At 41.0% G+C, this 17,690-nt stretch overlaps 1 protein-coding gene, 2 long non-coding RNA genes and 1 other non-coding gene across 5 annotated transcripts; 3 read left to right on the top strand and 1 right to left on the bottom strand.

Moving 5' to 3' along the window:
- Positions 1 to 1,480: 1,480 nt before the first annotated feature.
- On the top strand, positions 1,481 to 14,205 carry LOC112559581 (leucine-rich repeat-containing protein 74B-like). Its single transcript, XM_025230913.1, has 11 exons — positions 1,481 to 1,729; positions 2,028 to 2,132; positions 2,279 to 2,372; positions 2,568 to 2,617; positions 2,972 to 3,053; positions 8,638 to 8,723; positions 8,869 to 9,063; positions 9,651 to 9,746; positions 11,686 to 11,958; positions 12,495 to 12,580; positions 13,014 to 14,205. Exons 1-11 carry the CDS (start codon positions 1,565 to 1,567, stop codon positions 13,240 to 13,242), a joined length of 1,461 nt encoding a protein of 486 aa, XP_025086698.1. The 5' UTR covers positions 1,481 to 1,564; the 3' UTR covers positions 13,243 to 14,205.
- On the bottom strand, positions 3,364 to 3,445 carry Trnas-gcu. The gene has a single exon. It is a non-coding gene; the product is annotated as a tRNA-Ser (tRNA).
- LOC112560545 lies at positions 4,388 to 5,579 on the top strand. Its single transcript, XR_003098554.1, has 3 exons — positions 4,388 to 4,565; positions 4,772 to 4,888; positions 5,452 to 5,579. It is a non-coding gene; the product is annotated as an uncharacterized LOC112560545 (long non-coding RNA).
- On the top strand, positions 5,578 to 7,346 carry LOC112560546. 2 transcript variants are annotated; one of them, XR_003098556.1, is made up of 4 exons: positions 5,578 to 5,598; positions 6,208 to 6,302; positions 6,742 to 6,857; positions 7,286 to 7,346. It is a non-coding gene; the product is annotated as an uncharacterized LOC112560546 (long non-coding RNA). The 2 variants fall into 2 exon arrangements; XR_003098555.1 differs by having other exon boundaries at positions 6,205 to 6,302.
- Positions 14,206 to 17,690: the final 3,485 nt, after the last annotated feature.

The raw sequence follows: 17,690 nt of genomic DNA, 5'->3' as shown, positions 1-17,690 counted from the left end.
ACCTTTTCTTCAGGAAGCAAATATTAGATACAGTCATGTTTAGTTCATTTTCTTTTTTAAAAAAAGAATGCTAACATTTCCTATTCAATGAACATCCAGCTAGAGATGGATCCTCAAGATGAGACATTTACATGGTATTCTGGCTTGGTACAGATCCAGACGTCGATGTCAAGCTGAGGTGACAGCTACTTAAGCCTCTCAGGCATCGCTGCTGTCAGAGCGATCAGAAGAAGCTTCACAAAATTAGACGCAGTGCCATGGTGATAAACCCCACCCCACCCTACAAGACACAAAAACATCCAGCGGGAGCAGCAGGTTGTGTTCTTGAGTTGTGTGTTCAATGCGTCGCTGTTTGCTCCTGGCATTTTTGCATGCTAATAGCAGTATACAAAGCGAGTTTACTTCAAAAAGGCCTTCGTCGTCCTTTGGGTTCTCAGAGTCGAGATGTGCTGCCGCTTGCAGTTTTCAATTGTCTTGAATTTCCATTGGGAAATTAAAGTTTAAAAGAAAAAAGTTAAGACGGATGAAAAACAATTAAACACAGATGTTAAAACCCTGCGTGTTCGTACTGCATTCAGGTCAGCCAGCCACATTACACACACATTAAGGCCAAGAGCAAGTTATCAACAGCTGCAATCTATAAAGGACAATCTGAGACATGGCAATATCGAAAACTATGTAACTCGCTACTGATGCTACGATCTGGATTATTCTTTTAGTAACCCATCTATCCCTCACTGTCATTTTTGCCTTAAAAAGCAGAACTTTAAGAGAAAAAGAAAATATCTTTTGAAGACTTTCGTGTCTGAAGAAAATAAACAGCAATGTCAGAAGATGAACGCGAGGTACCTCTGGACGTCTCATGTCTGCCCTCAAATTTGAGCTCGTGCACGGAATCGGAGGCAAAGTTAGCACTAGTGGATCGGCACCTACATGGAACCCTCGTCATGAGCGAAATGGTATCAGGAAATGTTGAAGAACCTACTTCAGGTGAGTATAATTACACAAAACATGTTATCTTGCGATTTTTTTAAAATTACTTTTCCAAATCATCAAAACAAAGCGAAAGAACGCTAGATCGTGTTGAAATAATGAAAGATGGTCGTAGGAGCAGCGAATTGTAAGTGGTTCGCTGTGTTGATGGTGGGTAGATGAGAACTGGTGCTTTATGTTAAACTAGCAACAATGTCTGCCAAGGCAGAACAGTTGCCAGAACGGGATGACAGAGACGAGACCCGATCCCAAGACAGAGTGAATTAGGCTACTGTATCTCCTTGTTCCTCTGAGTCCTTTTTTTTCCCTACGGTTTAAAAAAATTTTGCTGTATTTTATTGCATGCTATATATTACAAGATCATGAATCGTACAGTATGACTCGATCGCCACGCAATCCGTTAGCCTGTATAATAAAAAGAAATGTGATGAGACATGATTGTGATGACAGACTGTAAAGGTACCTGTAATTTAAGGGTAGTGGGTTTTTTATTTCCAAAGCTGTAACGACGCTGCAACACAAGGCCCCGGCGGTCACGGGAAAATACGTGACGTACAGCCGTGCTGGGGACATGCCGGACGTGACAGCAAGTCATCGGACGTACCGACGTGCTGCGGTCAAGTTGGGCGTGGTGCCCCAGCGCGCGGTCATCGGGCAGTTTGGTCGAGACTTCCTGACTTTCCGAGATCTCGGTTTGACTCTGCGTGAGCTGAAAGCCACCTGCCTAGCCCTCATGGTAGTGCCAATCGCTCTCTCTTTCCCACTGTCCTCCTAATTTTTCCCTTTTCTCTCATCTTTGACCTTCTCTCTCTCACACACAGAAGGGCAGAAAGGAAGAGACAGGCATACATTGTTCCAGGTGGGATCTTGATGAAGATACATGATATAAAATATTTAAAGAAATTTCTGCTTAGTGCTTTAGTGGAAATTGTATGAAACATTCGCTTCAATGGTCACGTGTCATCAGGTATTCACTTCCTCGCGAGAATTATTTTCCTTCCACTGTTTGTTTATTTATTTTCTTTCGCTTGTAGCACGAGCGACAGGCGCGCGGACTCGATGTGTCCGGCAATACCATCGGAGCGCACGAAAGTGAATACGTCATTGCTGTGTTAACCCGCATCAGCATCCAGACCCTCGTAAGTCTGTCTGTTCGTAGGTTTGCCCACCTTCCTGTTTGTTGGTGTAATTGGCTCCCTATCTGTAATTCTTTTCTTCTTTCGTTTCAAGAGCATCATGCTCTCGCTCTCTCTCCACACACATTATTATTTACTCTTTCTTCCAGGACGCGGGTAACAACTGTCTCACTGGAACAGGCTTGCGCCGCCTTTCAGACTTTGTCAGCAACGACAGCAACCTAACATGGCTGAATCTGTCAAGTACCTATACCTGCTTCTTGGTGTCTATATTTTAGTTAACTTGCTAGGGGATGTCCCATTGTTCTCAAAGATTTTGTAAGCACTTGTTTCTTATACTTTCTTCTTCTCCTCCAGACAAAAGAAAGATCAGTATACAGTGCCATCCTTTTTTTATTACCGTTCATCATTATCACAGGTTCATAATTTTTGTTGCAGATAACAAGTTGACGGATGGAGATGCTCGTGCAATAGCGGATTTCTTGTTGGTATGTTGTGGGGGAAGGGTGTTTGTTTTTGTTTGTTTGTTTGTTTTTAAGCCTCTCAAGTCAGTGCTTTAAATGTTTCTTCTCCCCAAGGAAGATAAATTAAACATATATCGTGATTCAGAATAAACCTACAAAATGTGTGTGTGAGAGAGAGATAAAGATACACGCTACAAAATATTTAAAGAAATTTCTGCTCAGTGCTGCAGTGGAAAGTGCATGTATGAAATATCCGTTGTGTGTGTGTGTTTTCATCTTTGATGACGCGAACTATGAAGTCCATGACAGTTGCTATAGGCATTTACCCTGTATCATGTTACAACTTGAATCTCTCTCTCTCTCTCTTTCGCTTTATAGAAAAACAACAGTCTTCGCGTCCTCGTCTTGAATCACAACGAACTCAGAGAGTCGGGTGGACGGACAGTTGGCGCTGCAATCGGTATGAGGTTGCTACGTTTAGCCAGCAAAACGGCGTGATTTGAATCAGGCACACCCTTTGCAAGTACACCTGTGTCTCGCACAAAAGACACTGTACACGAGTGCGTCCCTCATGACAACACAAATGTGACCCATGCGGCCCTCGGGGGACTCGATCTCAGTTTGATATGTCATATTTAGATCAAGGGATCAGCTAAAAGTTTAGTTTATGAGTAGTTTATATGACTCATAATCGCTAGTTCTGTGCACTTGACTGTTCGACTTTTTGTTTTTTGAGCCTTTTCCAACTAATTGGGAAAAAAAAGTAACCTCGACGAGGATGGGATTCGAACCCACGCGGGGAGACCCCAATGGATTAGCAGTCCATCGCCTTAACCTCTCGGCCACCTCGTCAGTTAGTAACACGTGTCAAATATTTAAAAACTATCTTTCTTTTTTTTCCACGTGTGATGTGTGCTCGCGCGTTCGTGCATTTTTGCAAGTGATTACTTATATATGAAGAAGTGATATGCTTATATATATTGAGAAGGGTATGAAAGGGATAGGACTGTTCAAGAGATCCAGTACAGAAATAAATGCGCACTGTATGACATCTACCCCTATAAATTCTCGCTTTTATTATTATTATTATTCCTTGTGTCGTCGTTTGTATCTAATTGTCATTATGAGGGACTACTATTTTTTTATGTACTTCGAGCTGCTGCAAGGCCGGTGACTCGCGTGCACCTTTCCCCTGCGCTCTCTCGATTGCGAGTCATGATCCAAGGGTGGAATGATAGTTCCCGTTGCATAGGGCTTCTCAGCCTTCTCTCCATCTCTCTAAACTTTCTCTCTCTTCAACTTGAGATACCTCTACTTATATGTCATCCGATCAGGAAAGCTTTCTAGAAGGTCCTTGGGCTAATGCGTATAAGGTATACTTGCTAACCAAACTAGTACATGTACCTTAGTTTGCAAAAGCGTTCGCTCCTCCTTCCTCCATCCCCCTCCAGCCATTCGTACAGAACTCGATCTCCCATTGTCACGTACCGCCTACCCAGCCTGCATAAGCTTTCAGATTTTGAAGGGCCCCGATCGGGGGGACGGGTGAAAGTAAGGGCTACGGGCTATCCCGCTCCTAACTGACCGAACGCCCATAGGGCGTAGCCGTTACGCGCTGACAGTGACCCGTATGTCGGACTTTTCACTCCGCCCTCTGACCTCGCGCCCGCATTTGCTGACCGGCTGTCAGACTCCACACTCGCCGCCCGATGGGCTTCTACCTGCAACAACCGCTTTGGTCATCGCACTCTCGGTGAGTTTGTGAATTAAGTGTAAAGTGTACCCTAAAATTCTGTAAAATATTATAACACGAATTATTCATACCAGTTGAAACTGTCTGTACAGTATCAGGATTTCTGGTATTAGTTTAATTTAATTTGTATAGTTCAGCCCGAATCGTCGATTTGTTGCGTGCTACTTCCGCTTTGTGCCATGTGCTCGCTGTAGGAAGATGCCGCATGGCTAACACAAGGTATTTTATGTATAAATTCTCGAAGCAAAATATTAGTGTTTCAAACAATCCTTATAATTAATTGACCCTATAATAGTTCTTAGCAATTTACCTTCTATTGAAATTTGAACACTCGATCGTGTATTGAAAGATTATTGTAATCGTTTTTTTGTTTGTTTGTTTGTTTGTTTTTTTTTAATGCTGACTTTGGTTATTTCACTTTCTAGGAAATGCTGAAGATCGGGGATCGTGCTTAGTCAAAGCATTGTAATAATGCCGACTACAAAACAGTCAACAGATAACTCCACAGCGTGGCTGAAGATGAGCCAAGCTGAATGTATAGTGTGCGTATAAACCGTTCCATGTTGTAAAATAAGACTACACATTTCTTAATCATTGAGAACAGCAAACAGTATTCCTGACAGAGTGAAATACATTAGTGTTTCAGTTTGGTAAAATGTGTTATATATACTTTTTTCTTTCATATAAAGTAGTCAGTTTTATAATATTTGCATACTTTTACAATGAATGCTTAAAGTGTGTTCTATTGTGTTTGCATTCTGCAATTATAATATATAAAATAACATTGTTGTAAGCTGTTGTACATTATTGCAAACATGAAGACTGACCACAGTTACAGTTTAGTTAAACACAATGTAAACACAACCAAACCAATTACCTCATTAGCTTAAAATTTCATCTATTTGAAACTTTAGTGATAACTTCAAGTAATCTTTGGGCACTGTAGGATATATATTAGAAAAAGAGACAACACAGGCTGCAGATTGTTTCTGCATAAATGTGCACACACGTGATAAGATAACAGTAATTAGAGTTTTTCATGAAGAGTTGTGACAATGCCATAAATTAACATGTTGTGTAGGATGCTTTAACTTTATTTGTGTAGGATATTCAAGATCCTGGAAGGGTTGTAAGAAAATCAACTGACATGGTATATGACGAGACTGGTTATTCCCAATCTGGAATGAGTGGAATTATAAAAGAACTAAAATATTTCATCACTCTGCATATGAACAGGATTATTGCTGTACCAGTAAGTGTTTTGAAGTGGCTTCTTAAATTGCTACTTTTTATTATGTGAGCTTAAGTACTTTATTTTGCAAGGAGAGAGATTCTTGCAGTGAGTCTGACTGGGTTTAGCTATAAGTCAGTCTCACAAGATAAATGCTCCACTTTCATTTAAGTGTCCTGTCACTTGATAGCTTGTCAAAATTTTAATTTTTCCATTTTTAATGTTCCTGTTCAAGTAGATTGAAAACTTTACATATAGATATGTAAGAGAGAGAGAGATAGCATATCTAACCATACACTGAAAACTACTGACATTTCATCAATACATGAAAGATGTTGCTACTCATAACGAGATAATTGTTACTACAGAGCTGGCTCTTTTAGTCAAAATGCTTCTTTGAAGAAATAGTGGGGCAGGCAGGTAGAAATTGTGGTGCTAGTTATGTAGGGCAAAGGTTGGGATACTGAGAGCATACTTGATTGTTTTTGTTTTGTTTTTTGCAAGTCAATATGTTTCCTGTTTGGGTTGCATATGACCCTGAAGTAGACTGTAGTTTCATGTACAAATGCATTACAATGAAACATTTTGTATTTGACTTTTAACCATCACAATTTCCCTTGTGCACAGCAGCAGCCTGGGGATATTATATCTGCCACTGCTTACAAATAGTTTGGAAGTAACTGGCAAGAATGGAGGAACAAGTCCAAGGACAAAGCCATCTGATGGTCAGTGCAATAAGAAATCAAAGAAAATAACTATGCATGTGTTTAATTTATCAATGTAAGCATGGCTTTATCATTCATGATTTGTTTATGAAGAAAGTTAACCCTGCCTATTACCCTGTTCTGTAATCTCTGCATGTTGTACACCTGTTTACAAGTGCAACTGCTTTGATGTGATATGGTTTCTAGTGATTCTACCTCTTATTAGTTTTCCTTTCTAATCCACAAATAGTAATCAACACTAGAAGCAAGCCTACATGAATCTATTTACATAAGTGGTGTTGGCCATCAACTTCCTGTTGCCTCCTAGCTGCTTTAAAGCTCATAAATAGTAAGAAACAGAAATACGTTTTACTTCAACTGAATGGCACATCGGTAAGAAGTGAATAAATTGAAATGCCTTGTTTTGCTTATCATTAAAGGACTAATATTTTGATTGCAGATGGGTCATGCTGTTGAGGAGCACAGAGAAATGTTTCGAAGCTTGCTCCACATATGAATCAAGTTACGAAATGTAGGTGAACAAGTAATGACTCCAGCAGCAATCCCATGTTTCAGGTGAGAAATTTGATAGGCTGGAAGAGGAATCTGTGTGTAGAGAATTTAGGGGGGAAAGTGGCTGTTGTGAAATCTAATTAAAGCTTCTTTCGCAACAACTAGCCTGAAGACTTTGAAGACTCAAATTCTTGTTGTAAATAAATGTTAAAACCATGTTTAGTTTTGGCTTGTATATAAATAAATTTCTTTGTATATAATAAATTTTCTTCTCTCCTTTTTGTGTTGTATATAGTACATTGTTTTGAAGATTGTAAGGATTTTTTTTTTTTTTAGTCAGGTATTCCCGACAACTAGCCTGAAGACTTTAAAGACTCAAATTCTTTGTTGTAAATAAATGTTAAAACCATGTATATTTTTTGCTTGCTTGTATATGTTATGTTTTGAAGATTGTAATGATTTTTTTCTTTTTTTTTTTTTCTTTTGGTCAGGTATTCGCGACAACTAGCCTGAAGACTGTAAAGACTCAAATTCTTGGTTGTAAATAATGTTAAAACCATGTATATTTTTTGCTTGTATATGTATATGATAAGTTGTTTTTGAAGATTGTAATGACTTTTTTCTTTTTTTGGAGGTGGGGGTCAGGCATTTGTGACAAATTCTTTGTTGTAAATAAATATTCAATCCTTGTTTATCTTTTGCTTGTATATGATAAATTGTTTTGAAGATTGTAATGATTTTTTTTTTCTTTTTTGGGGGGTCAGGTATTCGCAACAATTAGCCTGAAGTTTTTGAAGACTCAAATTCTTTGTTGTAATAAATATTAAAACCCTTTATTTTTTTTGCTTGTATATGTATATGATAAATTGCAATGAATATTTTTTGGTCAGGCATTTGTGAAAATTTCTTTGTTGTAAATTAATATGAAAACCTTGTGTATCTGCTTGTATTTAATAAATTGTTGAATCATGTCTATTTTTGTTCTGCTGGTATTTACCAAGTGCTTTGAAGGGCTGAAAGGTGTTTTTTAGGATGGGGCTTTGGAGGGCTGAGAGGGGCTTTGAAGGGCTATGAGGTGTTTTTAGGGTGGGGCTATGGAGGGCTGAGGGACTATGGAAGGGCTGCGAGGTGTTTTTAGGGTGGGGCTATGGAGGGCTGAGGGACTATGGAAGGGCTGCGAGGTGTTTTTAGGGTGGGGCTATGGAGGGCTGAGGGACTATGGAAGGGCTGCGAGGTGTTTTTTAGGTTGGGACTTTGGAGGGCTGAGGGACTATGGAAGGGCTGCGAGGTGTTTTTAGGCTGGGGCTTTGGAGGGCTGAGGGACTATGGAAGGGCTGCGAGGTGTTTTTAGGGTGGGGCTTTGGAGGGCTGAGGGACTATGGAAGGGCTGCGAGGTGTTTTTAGGGTGGGGCTTTGAAGGGCTGAGGGAGTTATTTCTCCCAAGCCCGCAAGGGGCCGATGCACTTTAGGCTCCCATAATACGGCGGGCTGGGAGTGTAACTTCCCTTAACGGCCCCATTTCTCAGCCCGAAACGGGCCCGTTCGGGGCCGATGAACTCTTGCAGGCTGGGTATAGGTCTTGTTTCTATCGCCTGCACCTTCAGGTATTCGGTCTTGGTGAGACGATCTGCTCGGCTAAGAAAGGCCCTTACCTAATTCTTATATCATGTTGCCTTCGACTTAGCAGGGGAAATAAATGTCGACTAATTAGTGATATAAAAATTGATTTAATTCCCTTTGTTGGTTCAAGCTTATTTATTGTCTCATTCTATCTTGATTCACACCTTACATGAGTACTACCCAGTACACGACTATTCATAGATACATCTGCATTATTTTTCAGGGAAGAATCGAAGTTTGCAAGAGCTGGAACTGCGATGGAACCATATCAGACGCATTGGCGCTATTTGCGTGGCCAAAGGTCTGGAGGTGGGTGTGCACCAAAATATTGGAAGAGGCGTACGAAGGTCACGAAATTACTACCACTAAACTACATCCATCCAAAGGTTGCTGCCTTTAGTTCACGCATTTCGTTGCACGATAGCGAACTAGTAATACTGATTTCGTTTTTTAGGTCAACCAGTCACTCCAGAGAGTGGACCTGGCATGGAACGGCTTTGGGTTTGAGGGTTGTGTGGCTCTGGGCGACGCTCTGGCACGGAACCATGTGATGCGGGAACTGGATCTCACGTGCAATAGGATTCATCCACCTGCCCTTCTAGAGCTCGTCAGAGGCCTCGTACTCAACAAGACCCTCCGTGTGCTAAAGGTCAGCGGAAAGTAGTCCAGTTCCTCGTCTCTTCTTGCAGTGGCATATATATCTACAACATTCACTCATGTCACCCAGCATCTCTACTCATCTAGACATCTGTGTCTACAGTATCCACTCATGCCTTGCGTCTTAGTTGGTATCTCTATCTGCACTTGTTCATCCTTTATCTACAGCATCTATTCATCTGAATCTCCGATCGCACGGTATCTTTACCCACAGCAACCGTTAATCCCATGGCTTTTGTATCCACAGCAGTCAATCATCTCGAAGCATCTTTATCCACAGCATCCATTCATCTCATGGAATCTTTATCCACAGCATATATTCGTGCTGTGCACTTCCAAAAATCCCATCATTATATATTGATGAATGTTTAACAAAGTTCTGTATATGTAACTTTCAGCATGACATGATTTAGTAAAACAGATGTTCATACATGAATCTCTAGTGATGGTGGTGGTGGTGGTGGATCTTGTTAGTCCTTACAAGAATACGGCATTAAGTAGCTTCATTTGTTGTTGGTGGATCTTATTAGTCCTTACAAGATTGAATTAAGTAGCTTTATTTGCGTCAGGAATGTCCAGATTGGAAACAATCCGATCACCGCCTCGTTCACGAGTGTCTTGATGAATTCGATACATGCCCACCCGACTGTCGCCCTTGAACTTCTCGACATGGAGGTAAGGCTGTTGGATTACCTCCCTTAGCAAAACAAAAAAACCTACCCCAAACGCTCTTTCAAATGTCCGTGCACATTCTCTCTCTCTTACACTCACGCGGGACACACACATACACACACATGCACGCGTTTGTGCTCATGGTGCATGTACACGTGTCTTGTTCTCAGTTTTCAAGTCATTGCTCATGCACATCTATATTTATATGTGAATGTGCGTGCGCCGTCGTTACTTTCACCACCTAAGAAGTTTTCTCTTCTGAAATCCTTATCTCATGTGTCAACGCAGGTTTCAACACGTACTAGAAGCTGATAAAAGTGGGCAAGCATTATTGTCCCGATATTCCACACACAGAAGACTCCGGTCGCGCACATTATACAAAGCAGCTGCTACCCTTTGACACAGTTTTGCTAGAACCTGTGACTGATTGCATGTCTTGGCCTGTCCAGCCCTCGATACGATGTCACTAGGATACGCATGCCGGTCGCGCAAACAGGTCACGACTAAGCGCGTGATGTCCAGCGGCTTGACCTGTCTCTTTGATCATCTGGCATTATAAGAGATGGTATTTGTAAGGTTTTGTTCTGACACCTTATTTTATAATAAAGCTTTAGTAAAATCTCAGTAACTTGTAGCTTCTAGTCAGTATATATTTACGCTGTGGTTACTTACAGGTGATACAACCCCATTTACTTCCATCTATCCGTAGATGCATATGTGCATAAATACATACATGCACCCTCCTTCCATGCAAACAAACAGTAGTGACACACATAGAAACAGCGGATGGAAATCTTGTGGCTTACAAGAAATAAAGGGTCTGCTTCAGTTTTCTTATGATGGAGGAGTTCCGATGTTCGTAATGGGAAAAAAAAATTTAAAAAATTAACCTTTTGCGACATTATATTTTTAAGACACAACATGCCAGACATTCGCGGGCACAAAAGTTGGACTTCATAAGAAATGGCGACCAGCAGCAAATCAAGGCTTGAGTAGCAAACAGCTATTTCTCCCCGGTACTCTTGCGTATCATGTGTCTGCCGTTAGCCTCAACTTTCAGGGATTTTTTTTTTCTATCAAAAGAACAACTAATATGACGGAGTAGCTGCAGGATGTTGCACCCTCTTATCCTCTCAACATGATTACAGCGAAAACAAGACGCCATGTTCTATTTTCTGGTGGTCCCTATTATCTTGTCTCGTGTGGTTTTGTATATTTGGTTGTTTTTTTTTTTCTTTTGCTTTGTTTTTTCTTTTTTTTTGTGCACCTCTTTTACAGTGTTGGTATTTCGATCAGGCGTCCTTTGTGATGTCTCATTCAACCAATTCTCTTTTTTTCTGTGGCTCTACCTTTTTGTGATCTTCCTGTGCTTTGAACTGGTTTTTTTTTTAAGTTTAGTTTGCTTGTTCTGTCTTTTAGTGTCTCGTTTTTAATAATCCGTCTAATGCTTGTCTGGCTCTGATTTGGCTCTCGTTGCAATGCCCCTTGATTTTTTTTCTCTCTGTTTTGTGATGTCGTAATCTCATTATGATCTCTTTCTCATCTGACTCCTGAACCCTTCTCTGTAATTTCTCAAGTATTATGTCTTTTATTATAATATAATTGTATAAAATATATAATAATTAATATCTTATTTATACATTATAAACTCGTGAGTCTTTTATTTTTTCGCGAGTCTTTCGTGGTATCCTGTTACAGTTTTATGTATCCCGATTCATATCTTAATTATCGGTGATTATACTAATGTACTGCTCTGTGTGTGAGAGAGAGAGAGGAGGGTAACGTTCATGATAAACCAATCTTGCAGACAGATAGCACACACGCGCGCAGACACCTCCTGACCCATGGTAACCATCCTCGCCTGCAGAAGAATTCCAACATCTCTCTCTCTTCCCTCTTTCCCTTACCTTTTCCATTATGTTCCGATTTATTTATTTTGTAGGGAGTTGTTGTCGATCGCGATTTTCAAGCCATCTTGGACGACGTGCGAAAGACTCGACATCTGCAGGTAAACTATGACATCATCCTCCCCGTGAAGTCCCTCAGTCGTGAAGAGATGCTGAGGAGGATTCAGGCGCCAGGAGCCTACAATCTGGACCCCCTGCACATGTTTTATCTTCTCAAGGAGAAGATGCGAGCGTCGGACTTCTTCCACAAAATCAACAAAGATAACAACGAAGGTGTTTGTCGCGAAGAGCTCAACCTTCTCTTCCAGGTACCTCAGTGGTGTAGGAACCAGGGGGGTAAGGGTGTCAGCAGCCATCTAAAAAAAAATACAGAGGCGGCAACAATATCTTATGCCCAATGCTTGAGATATGGTTCTTAACAAAGTACAAAAAGGTAGAGGAGCCGAGAGAGAGATGACAAATCTTTATTTACAAGGCTAACAGAATAAGTAAAAGTTATGTTGTTTTTAACTTCTAGACCTCGAACTAAAGAAAGGAAAAATTAACACTAGTTCACTACAAAACAAAGACATTAATCAAAGAAGACACTGGGATTTTTGTCACACCTTTGGGTTGCAAATCTTGAATGTGATTAATACGAGTATAAAGTTTATCTTATTCTGAATATTATATAATTTTTTATGATTGTGATAACTGGGTGAGAAATTTCTCCACGAGTTAGCAGCATATGTTGTGATGCTACCACCATGCACGCGCGTGTGTATGAGGACACTCACGCACATGTTACATCTCAGAGGGTACCTCTCAAATTCTGCATCTTTCTTGCCCCTACTGATGTTTCCAGGAAGCTGGCATTCCGGTTACAGGGAGCGTGATAGACAAAATTATAAGCTTCATGGATACGAACGGGGATGGCACCATCGACATTTCGTGAGTACTCAGACTTTGACACTTTCTCAGATTATAAAATATACTTGGCATCGAAGGGAAAAAAGATAAAAGTGGCTAAAGAATAAAAAGAAACAGTTACTAACCACAGCCATGTTTACCTTGTAATTTTCCGTCTTGTAGTCATTCCGAGCTCGTTGTCTGTTCTACATTTATGATGCAAAGCAAAAGATCAAATAATAAAAAATACATTTTTGACAATCCATACATTAATGAAAATGTATGAGAAGACAGGAATCAGCGGGGAAGGGGAAAGGATGAAAAGTCCAACCAAAAATAAGAGCATACGATTTTAACTAATATTATTGATATGTTAGAATGTAGGCGACGTTGAACATCAGTAAATGCATTATGTTAGGTTTTTTTGAAGGTAGCTAAATTTTTTTTTTAAAAACTATCTGACTACTTTCACCAGGGAGTTCATGACAGGTGACAAGAAAATGAAACGGCTCTCACGAAACCACGCAAAAAACTCAAAGGCTGAACGCAAGCAAAGGGGAGAGAATTTTACCAGATACTCTCGATCTTTCAAACAAGCGCACGTCGATCCCGTCACGCTTGCCGTCAAGGTGGATGACTCTGCAACACAGCTTCCGTCTGTCGGCAGTCCTGAAGACGGGTCAAGGCCAGCTGAGAATAATTGAGCAGGGGAAGTCATTGGATGTCAACAGATTTACCTGTTATTTATTTATCTTCTTCATTTTGTTTGTATTATTATTACAATCAAATCTTTTATTTTCTGGCATCTACGTCCAAAATAAAAGGGAAGAATCCTAAATTGCAGATATAGTACTTCTCATGCTTTCTTAAAAAATCAAGCTTTTTAAAGGGTTGTTTTTCTTTTGTTTTGTTTTTCTGGAAGAGAAAACAGTTTTGTTTTGAAGGGGTTTTATGCCTTAATGGTTTGCTTTTCATTTTGGTGGGTTGTTTTTGCTGTTTTTTGTGGAATTTTTTTCTCGTCACGATTGAGCCGAGATGAATGTTGACATCCAAGGACTGCCACTGGCAAGTTAATATCCACTTTTACCTTTTCTCATCGACATCGTCATGACCCGGAGGGCGGAGGGAACGGGGACCTTTCCAGAAGGTGTAGCTGATAGCTGTGGACAGCAGCGCTTGATGAAAATTGTTATGGCTGAAAGCTTCAGATCCACTGTAATCTAAACTGATGTTGATGGCCCAGGGAGGAATTGCCCCGCAGAGAGCACACAACTCTTAACAGTGGTAGTTATTTACAACATATTTAAACCGAGATAATGCCACGTGAACGGTTGTATCAACATGTACATACATGTATTTATACATGACGTTACGGACTATGCTTTTCGATGGAAAGCTTAATTTCCTTAAAAAGAAACTAAACCGTATTCCCTGCCTTAATCATAACAAATAAATATCCTTTTCATGCAGTATTATATTTCTTATGAACGGTGTTCGGGCATTTGATTAGGGTTTTTTGTTCTTGCATTGGGCCGTGGTGTGGAATGAATGCAAGCAAAGACTGAGGTGGTGGCGCTGCTGGTTAGGTCACATGGCAGGTTACGATGACTGTAAGCGAGTACGAATTAAGGCCCTTGAAAAATGTGATGACACACTATAATAAAAGGTAAGTTTCCTTGTGGCATAGACATCCAAAACCCACACCACCTCTTGAAAAAAGACCGGAGTCATTTTTTTTTCTTCTTTTTTTCTGATTTTTTTTTCCCCAACAAATCTGAGAGACTAACTGTATTGGAGCAACATGAACCAGGAAGAACCACCCAGATTCTTGAGTGCAAAAAAATTGCAGTGTGATACCCTTGACCCCACGCAGAAGAAGAACGTTAGACAAACAAAAGCAGAGAATCAATGCTTTTATAGGACGATAATGAATACAACCAAAACGACTGAGAATCGTAAGTGACTTATCCCCCCTTTCCCCCCCCCCTACATGGAATTAAAGTGTTTTGGAAGGGAAAAAGCAAAGGAAAGAAGGAGGAACTAACAAGAGAAAACAAACACACGGTGGAAAGAAACAAATTCGTGAAGATCACTACACATCAACTTTTACTTCAGAAATAATTTTTGGCTGAAAAGGAGCATTAGACGGGTTGGAGTCGGATGAAACAGTTAAGTAGTTGAGGAAAAATAGGATGTTTACTAAAAGCTCGGAGACGGCTAAAATTATGAAATTGTATGTTAATGTTCATGCAAGGTTTCATGGAGCTTTTGATATCAGCAGTGTTATAATTCCATAAAGAGTCGTCAACACAAACACAAACATATGACAGCATTGCATTACTTCAGTTCCTTTATTTTCCCCCTAAAATGCACTCTCACACATACACATATTGCGAGACAGAGAAGTAGTCTGTGAAAGTTGTATTGACTCCAGCAGGTAATGTAATATATCTCTGCATGCTGACGTTCCTGCAGGAAATATCGACGCCGACAACGTGAAATCTGACGCCTGTGCTGTAAGGGAGGCAGAAGAAGGTGTATAGATGGGTGTCGTTAAGCAACTGTGATTCTTTTAAAAGGCAAAGCGACTTCTTCATTCTCCTGGCTTACAGAAGATTCTGGTCATCGATCTCGCGACAGCGCAGCGCGTTCATCCCACCCTCTGCAGTGCAAAAACGTCATCTGAGCGTCAGGTCATTTCACCCAGCAACATCTGAGTTCATGTGGTTGTGCGAGTGTGTGCTCCAACTCACATCTTTGTGCGTGTGAGTTTTGATGTACGTGTCTGATATGAATATTATTTATTCATTATTCTTGTTTGTGTGTATGCGCGTGCAGAGCAGCCAGCTGGCATAAATTAAAGATCGGGAGCAGTGGAAATATGTGGTTGCAAACATTTTTAGGCCTCGAGGGTCGGTGAACCCCAAGAACAATACTTTCGAATCCCACAATAAAAAATGGAATAAAAATAATGTTGTTGTTGCTGTTTGACAGGCCCTTTCTGTTTAGTTTTCACCTCCCTGTTTAGTTTTCTGGGGTCTTATTTATGAACCGTTGCAAGGAGCAATGTCTTAAACTCACAGGCACATACTTCAGAGGTCGGGGTCGGCAGACAAACTACAGCCGACGGTCGATCCATAGCCACGGGTTCAAAATCTGTGTGTGTGTGCCTCGTTGGGATGTGCAACGTTTCGCAGGGGTCTTGTCTCCATGTTTCCTTTGCTCCTATCTTTAATTTCTTTTTTCTTGCGTTCTTTATTTATTTCTTGCGTTGTTACTCGTTGTTTCTGGTCTCTTTCTTTATTCGGTTACGAATGTTGGCAGCACACCAAGGGGGGTAAGGATTGCCGGTGGCTCAGTGCACAGCATCATGTGCTTTGGCACAGAACCGCCACAGTGCACCGAGTGCACGAGAGCACAAAACAATGCCACTTGGCGCCGACGACAACCTCTCGAGCCGACAAGGCCGCCTGGTGCTTGGCCGTCTCCGCCTCAAAAGCCCGTTGTAACCGCCCTCGACGTGCACCGTAATTATGGGAGATAGCATTTTAAGGTTATTTTTAGGCCAATACTACCTTCTACTCAAGAGTTCTCTGACGTCAGTCCAAAAAAGAGTGCGCTGTACAAGGTGATCAAAAGAACCTCATCTCGCACGGAATCAAACAATAGGATATTTTCTTGAGAAGAGGAGAGTGTATGTCGGAATGTCTATTCCCCTTATTCTGTCCCCACTAGTCGTTAGTATGATTATCAGTACTCTCTTTTTTTCTCTCTCTCTCCCTTTCAGTCGTTGTCCTTTATTTTAATTTCTTTGTGGTTGTGAGCATGCATGTGAGATTGGCTGGCTGACGGACAAAAAGACCAACGGACTGGGAAAGAAGGAGACATAGGGAGGTAAAGAACAAAAGAAAGGGAGATAAACAGCAAAGAATATATATACAATTGTAAAACACATACACAAAGCGACTGAGGTAGCCAAGCAATTTCCAGATGTTCCCATATTATTTCTTTTTTAATTGAAAAGGAGAGATTAACTGTGAGCCTATTTCTGTAGTTAATCATTTTTTTTCTCCGTTTCGTCACGCGTTAGAGAAACAACGCCCTTTGTCACGGCCGTTGATTGTTGTGCCCTTTGAAACCTTCCTCCCAACAATGAGTTCCCCCCTGCCACCACCACCATCTTCCCAACACCGCAACCACCGGTACGTTTTTCTCTCCCTTTTTTTTTTTTTTTTGTTTTGTTTTTTTCGTCCGGCTCATTTAGTGAACGATGTCGCGGAATCAAACTTGTTAGGAGACGTGCCTCTACCTTGAAGTCTTGCGCTGATCGATCGCCGTAGTGGGGGGAACTTTTACGCTGAGACAAAAACCAACAGCAGACGACCGGGGTGAAGTCATCGCGAGCACGCGCGAGCTTGCAGCCAATCGCAGCGCGCGAGGCAAAGCCTTTGTCTGGCTGTCGCTAGCGGTGCTGACGTATTCCCAGAGACAGGCGAAGGCCGTTTGGAACAGCTGATTGTCTCGTAGGTGTCGACCAATCGTATCGTCGGATGTTGACCCTTTGTCTGACGGACGATCTCAAACTGACGACATTGGAATAATGTTGGTATTCCAGAAAATTGGAGGGAAAAAAATGAATCAACCACTTTTCCCTTGCAAGGTGTCGAATTTAATTTCTTTCATTTTATTAAATACCGTATATATATTGGAATTATTATTTTTTTTTTTTTAAGAACCCGTGTTTTAAGAGATCTAGCTCTAATGAATGCTGTCTCTCATGTAATATCCACTTCTTTCAGTAGCATTTAAAAAAAATTGAGACAGGACATAAAAAAATTTAAGTGTTCACAGTCATTTGGCCACCACAAAATAATTATTTATTATAGGCTACCATCTCTACAATCTGAGTCAACCAAACGGTGGAGAATTTAAACCCCAGAAATGAAACTAAGAGTGCGGCGACTGACTGGTCTCAGTCTCAGCCCCATCTCAGTGAAAGGGGATTGTGTCCAGGCTGTCGTGAGTGTTTGGATGACGCAGCCAGCTGTTCCACACCACTCATTGCTCTTCCTTTCTCTAGAGGAATAACGGCTGCAGCTCTTCAAGACGGATCTCATTAACGCTTTCGACCACAAAGGTCAGCTAGAGGCTG

The sequence above is a fragment of the Pomacea canaliculata genome, linkage group LG3, assembly GCF_003073045.1.
Source record: "Pomacea canaliculata isolate SZHN2017 linkage group LG3, ASM307304v1, whole genome shotgun sequence".
Taxonomy (NCBI): domain Eukaryota; kingdom Metazoa; phylum Mollusca; class Gastropoda; order Architaenioglossa; family Ampullariidae; genus Pomacea; species Pomacea canaliculata.
The sequence above is the reverse complement of the archived record's forward strand: the minus strand, read 5'-3'. Positions and strand labels throughout refer to the sequence as shown.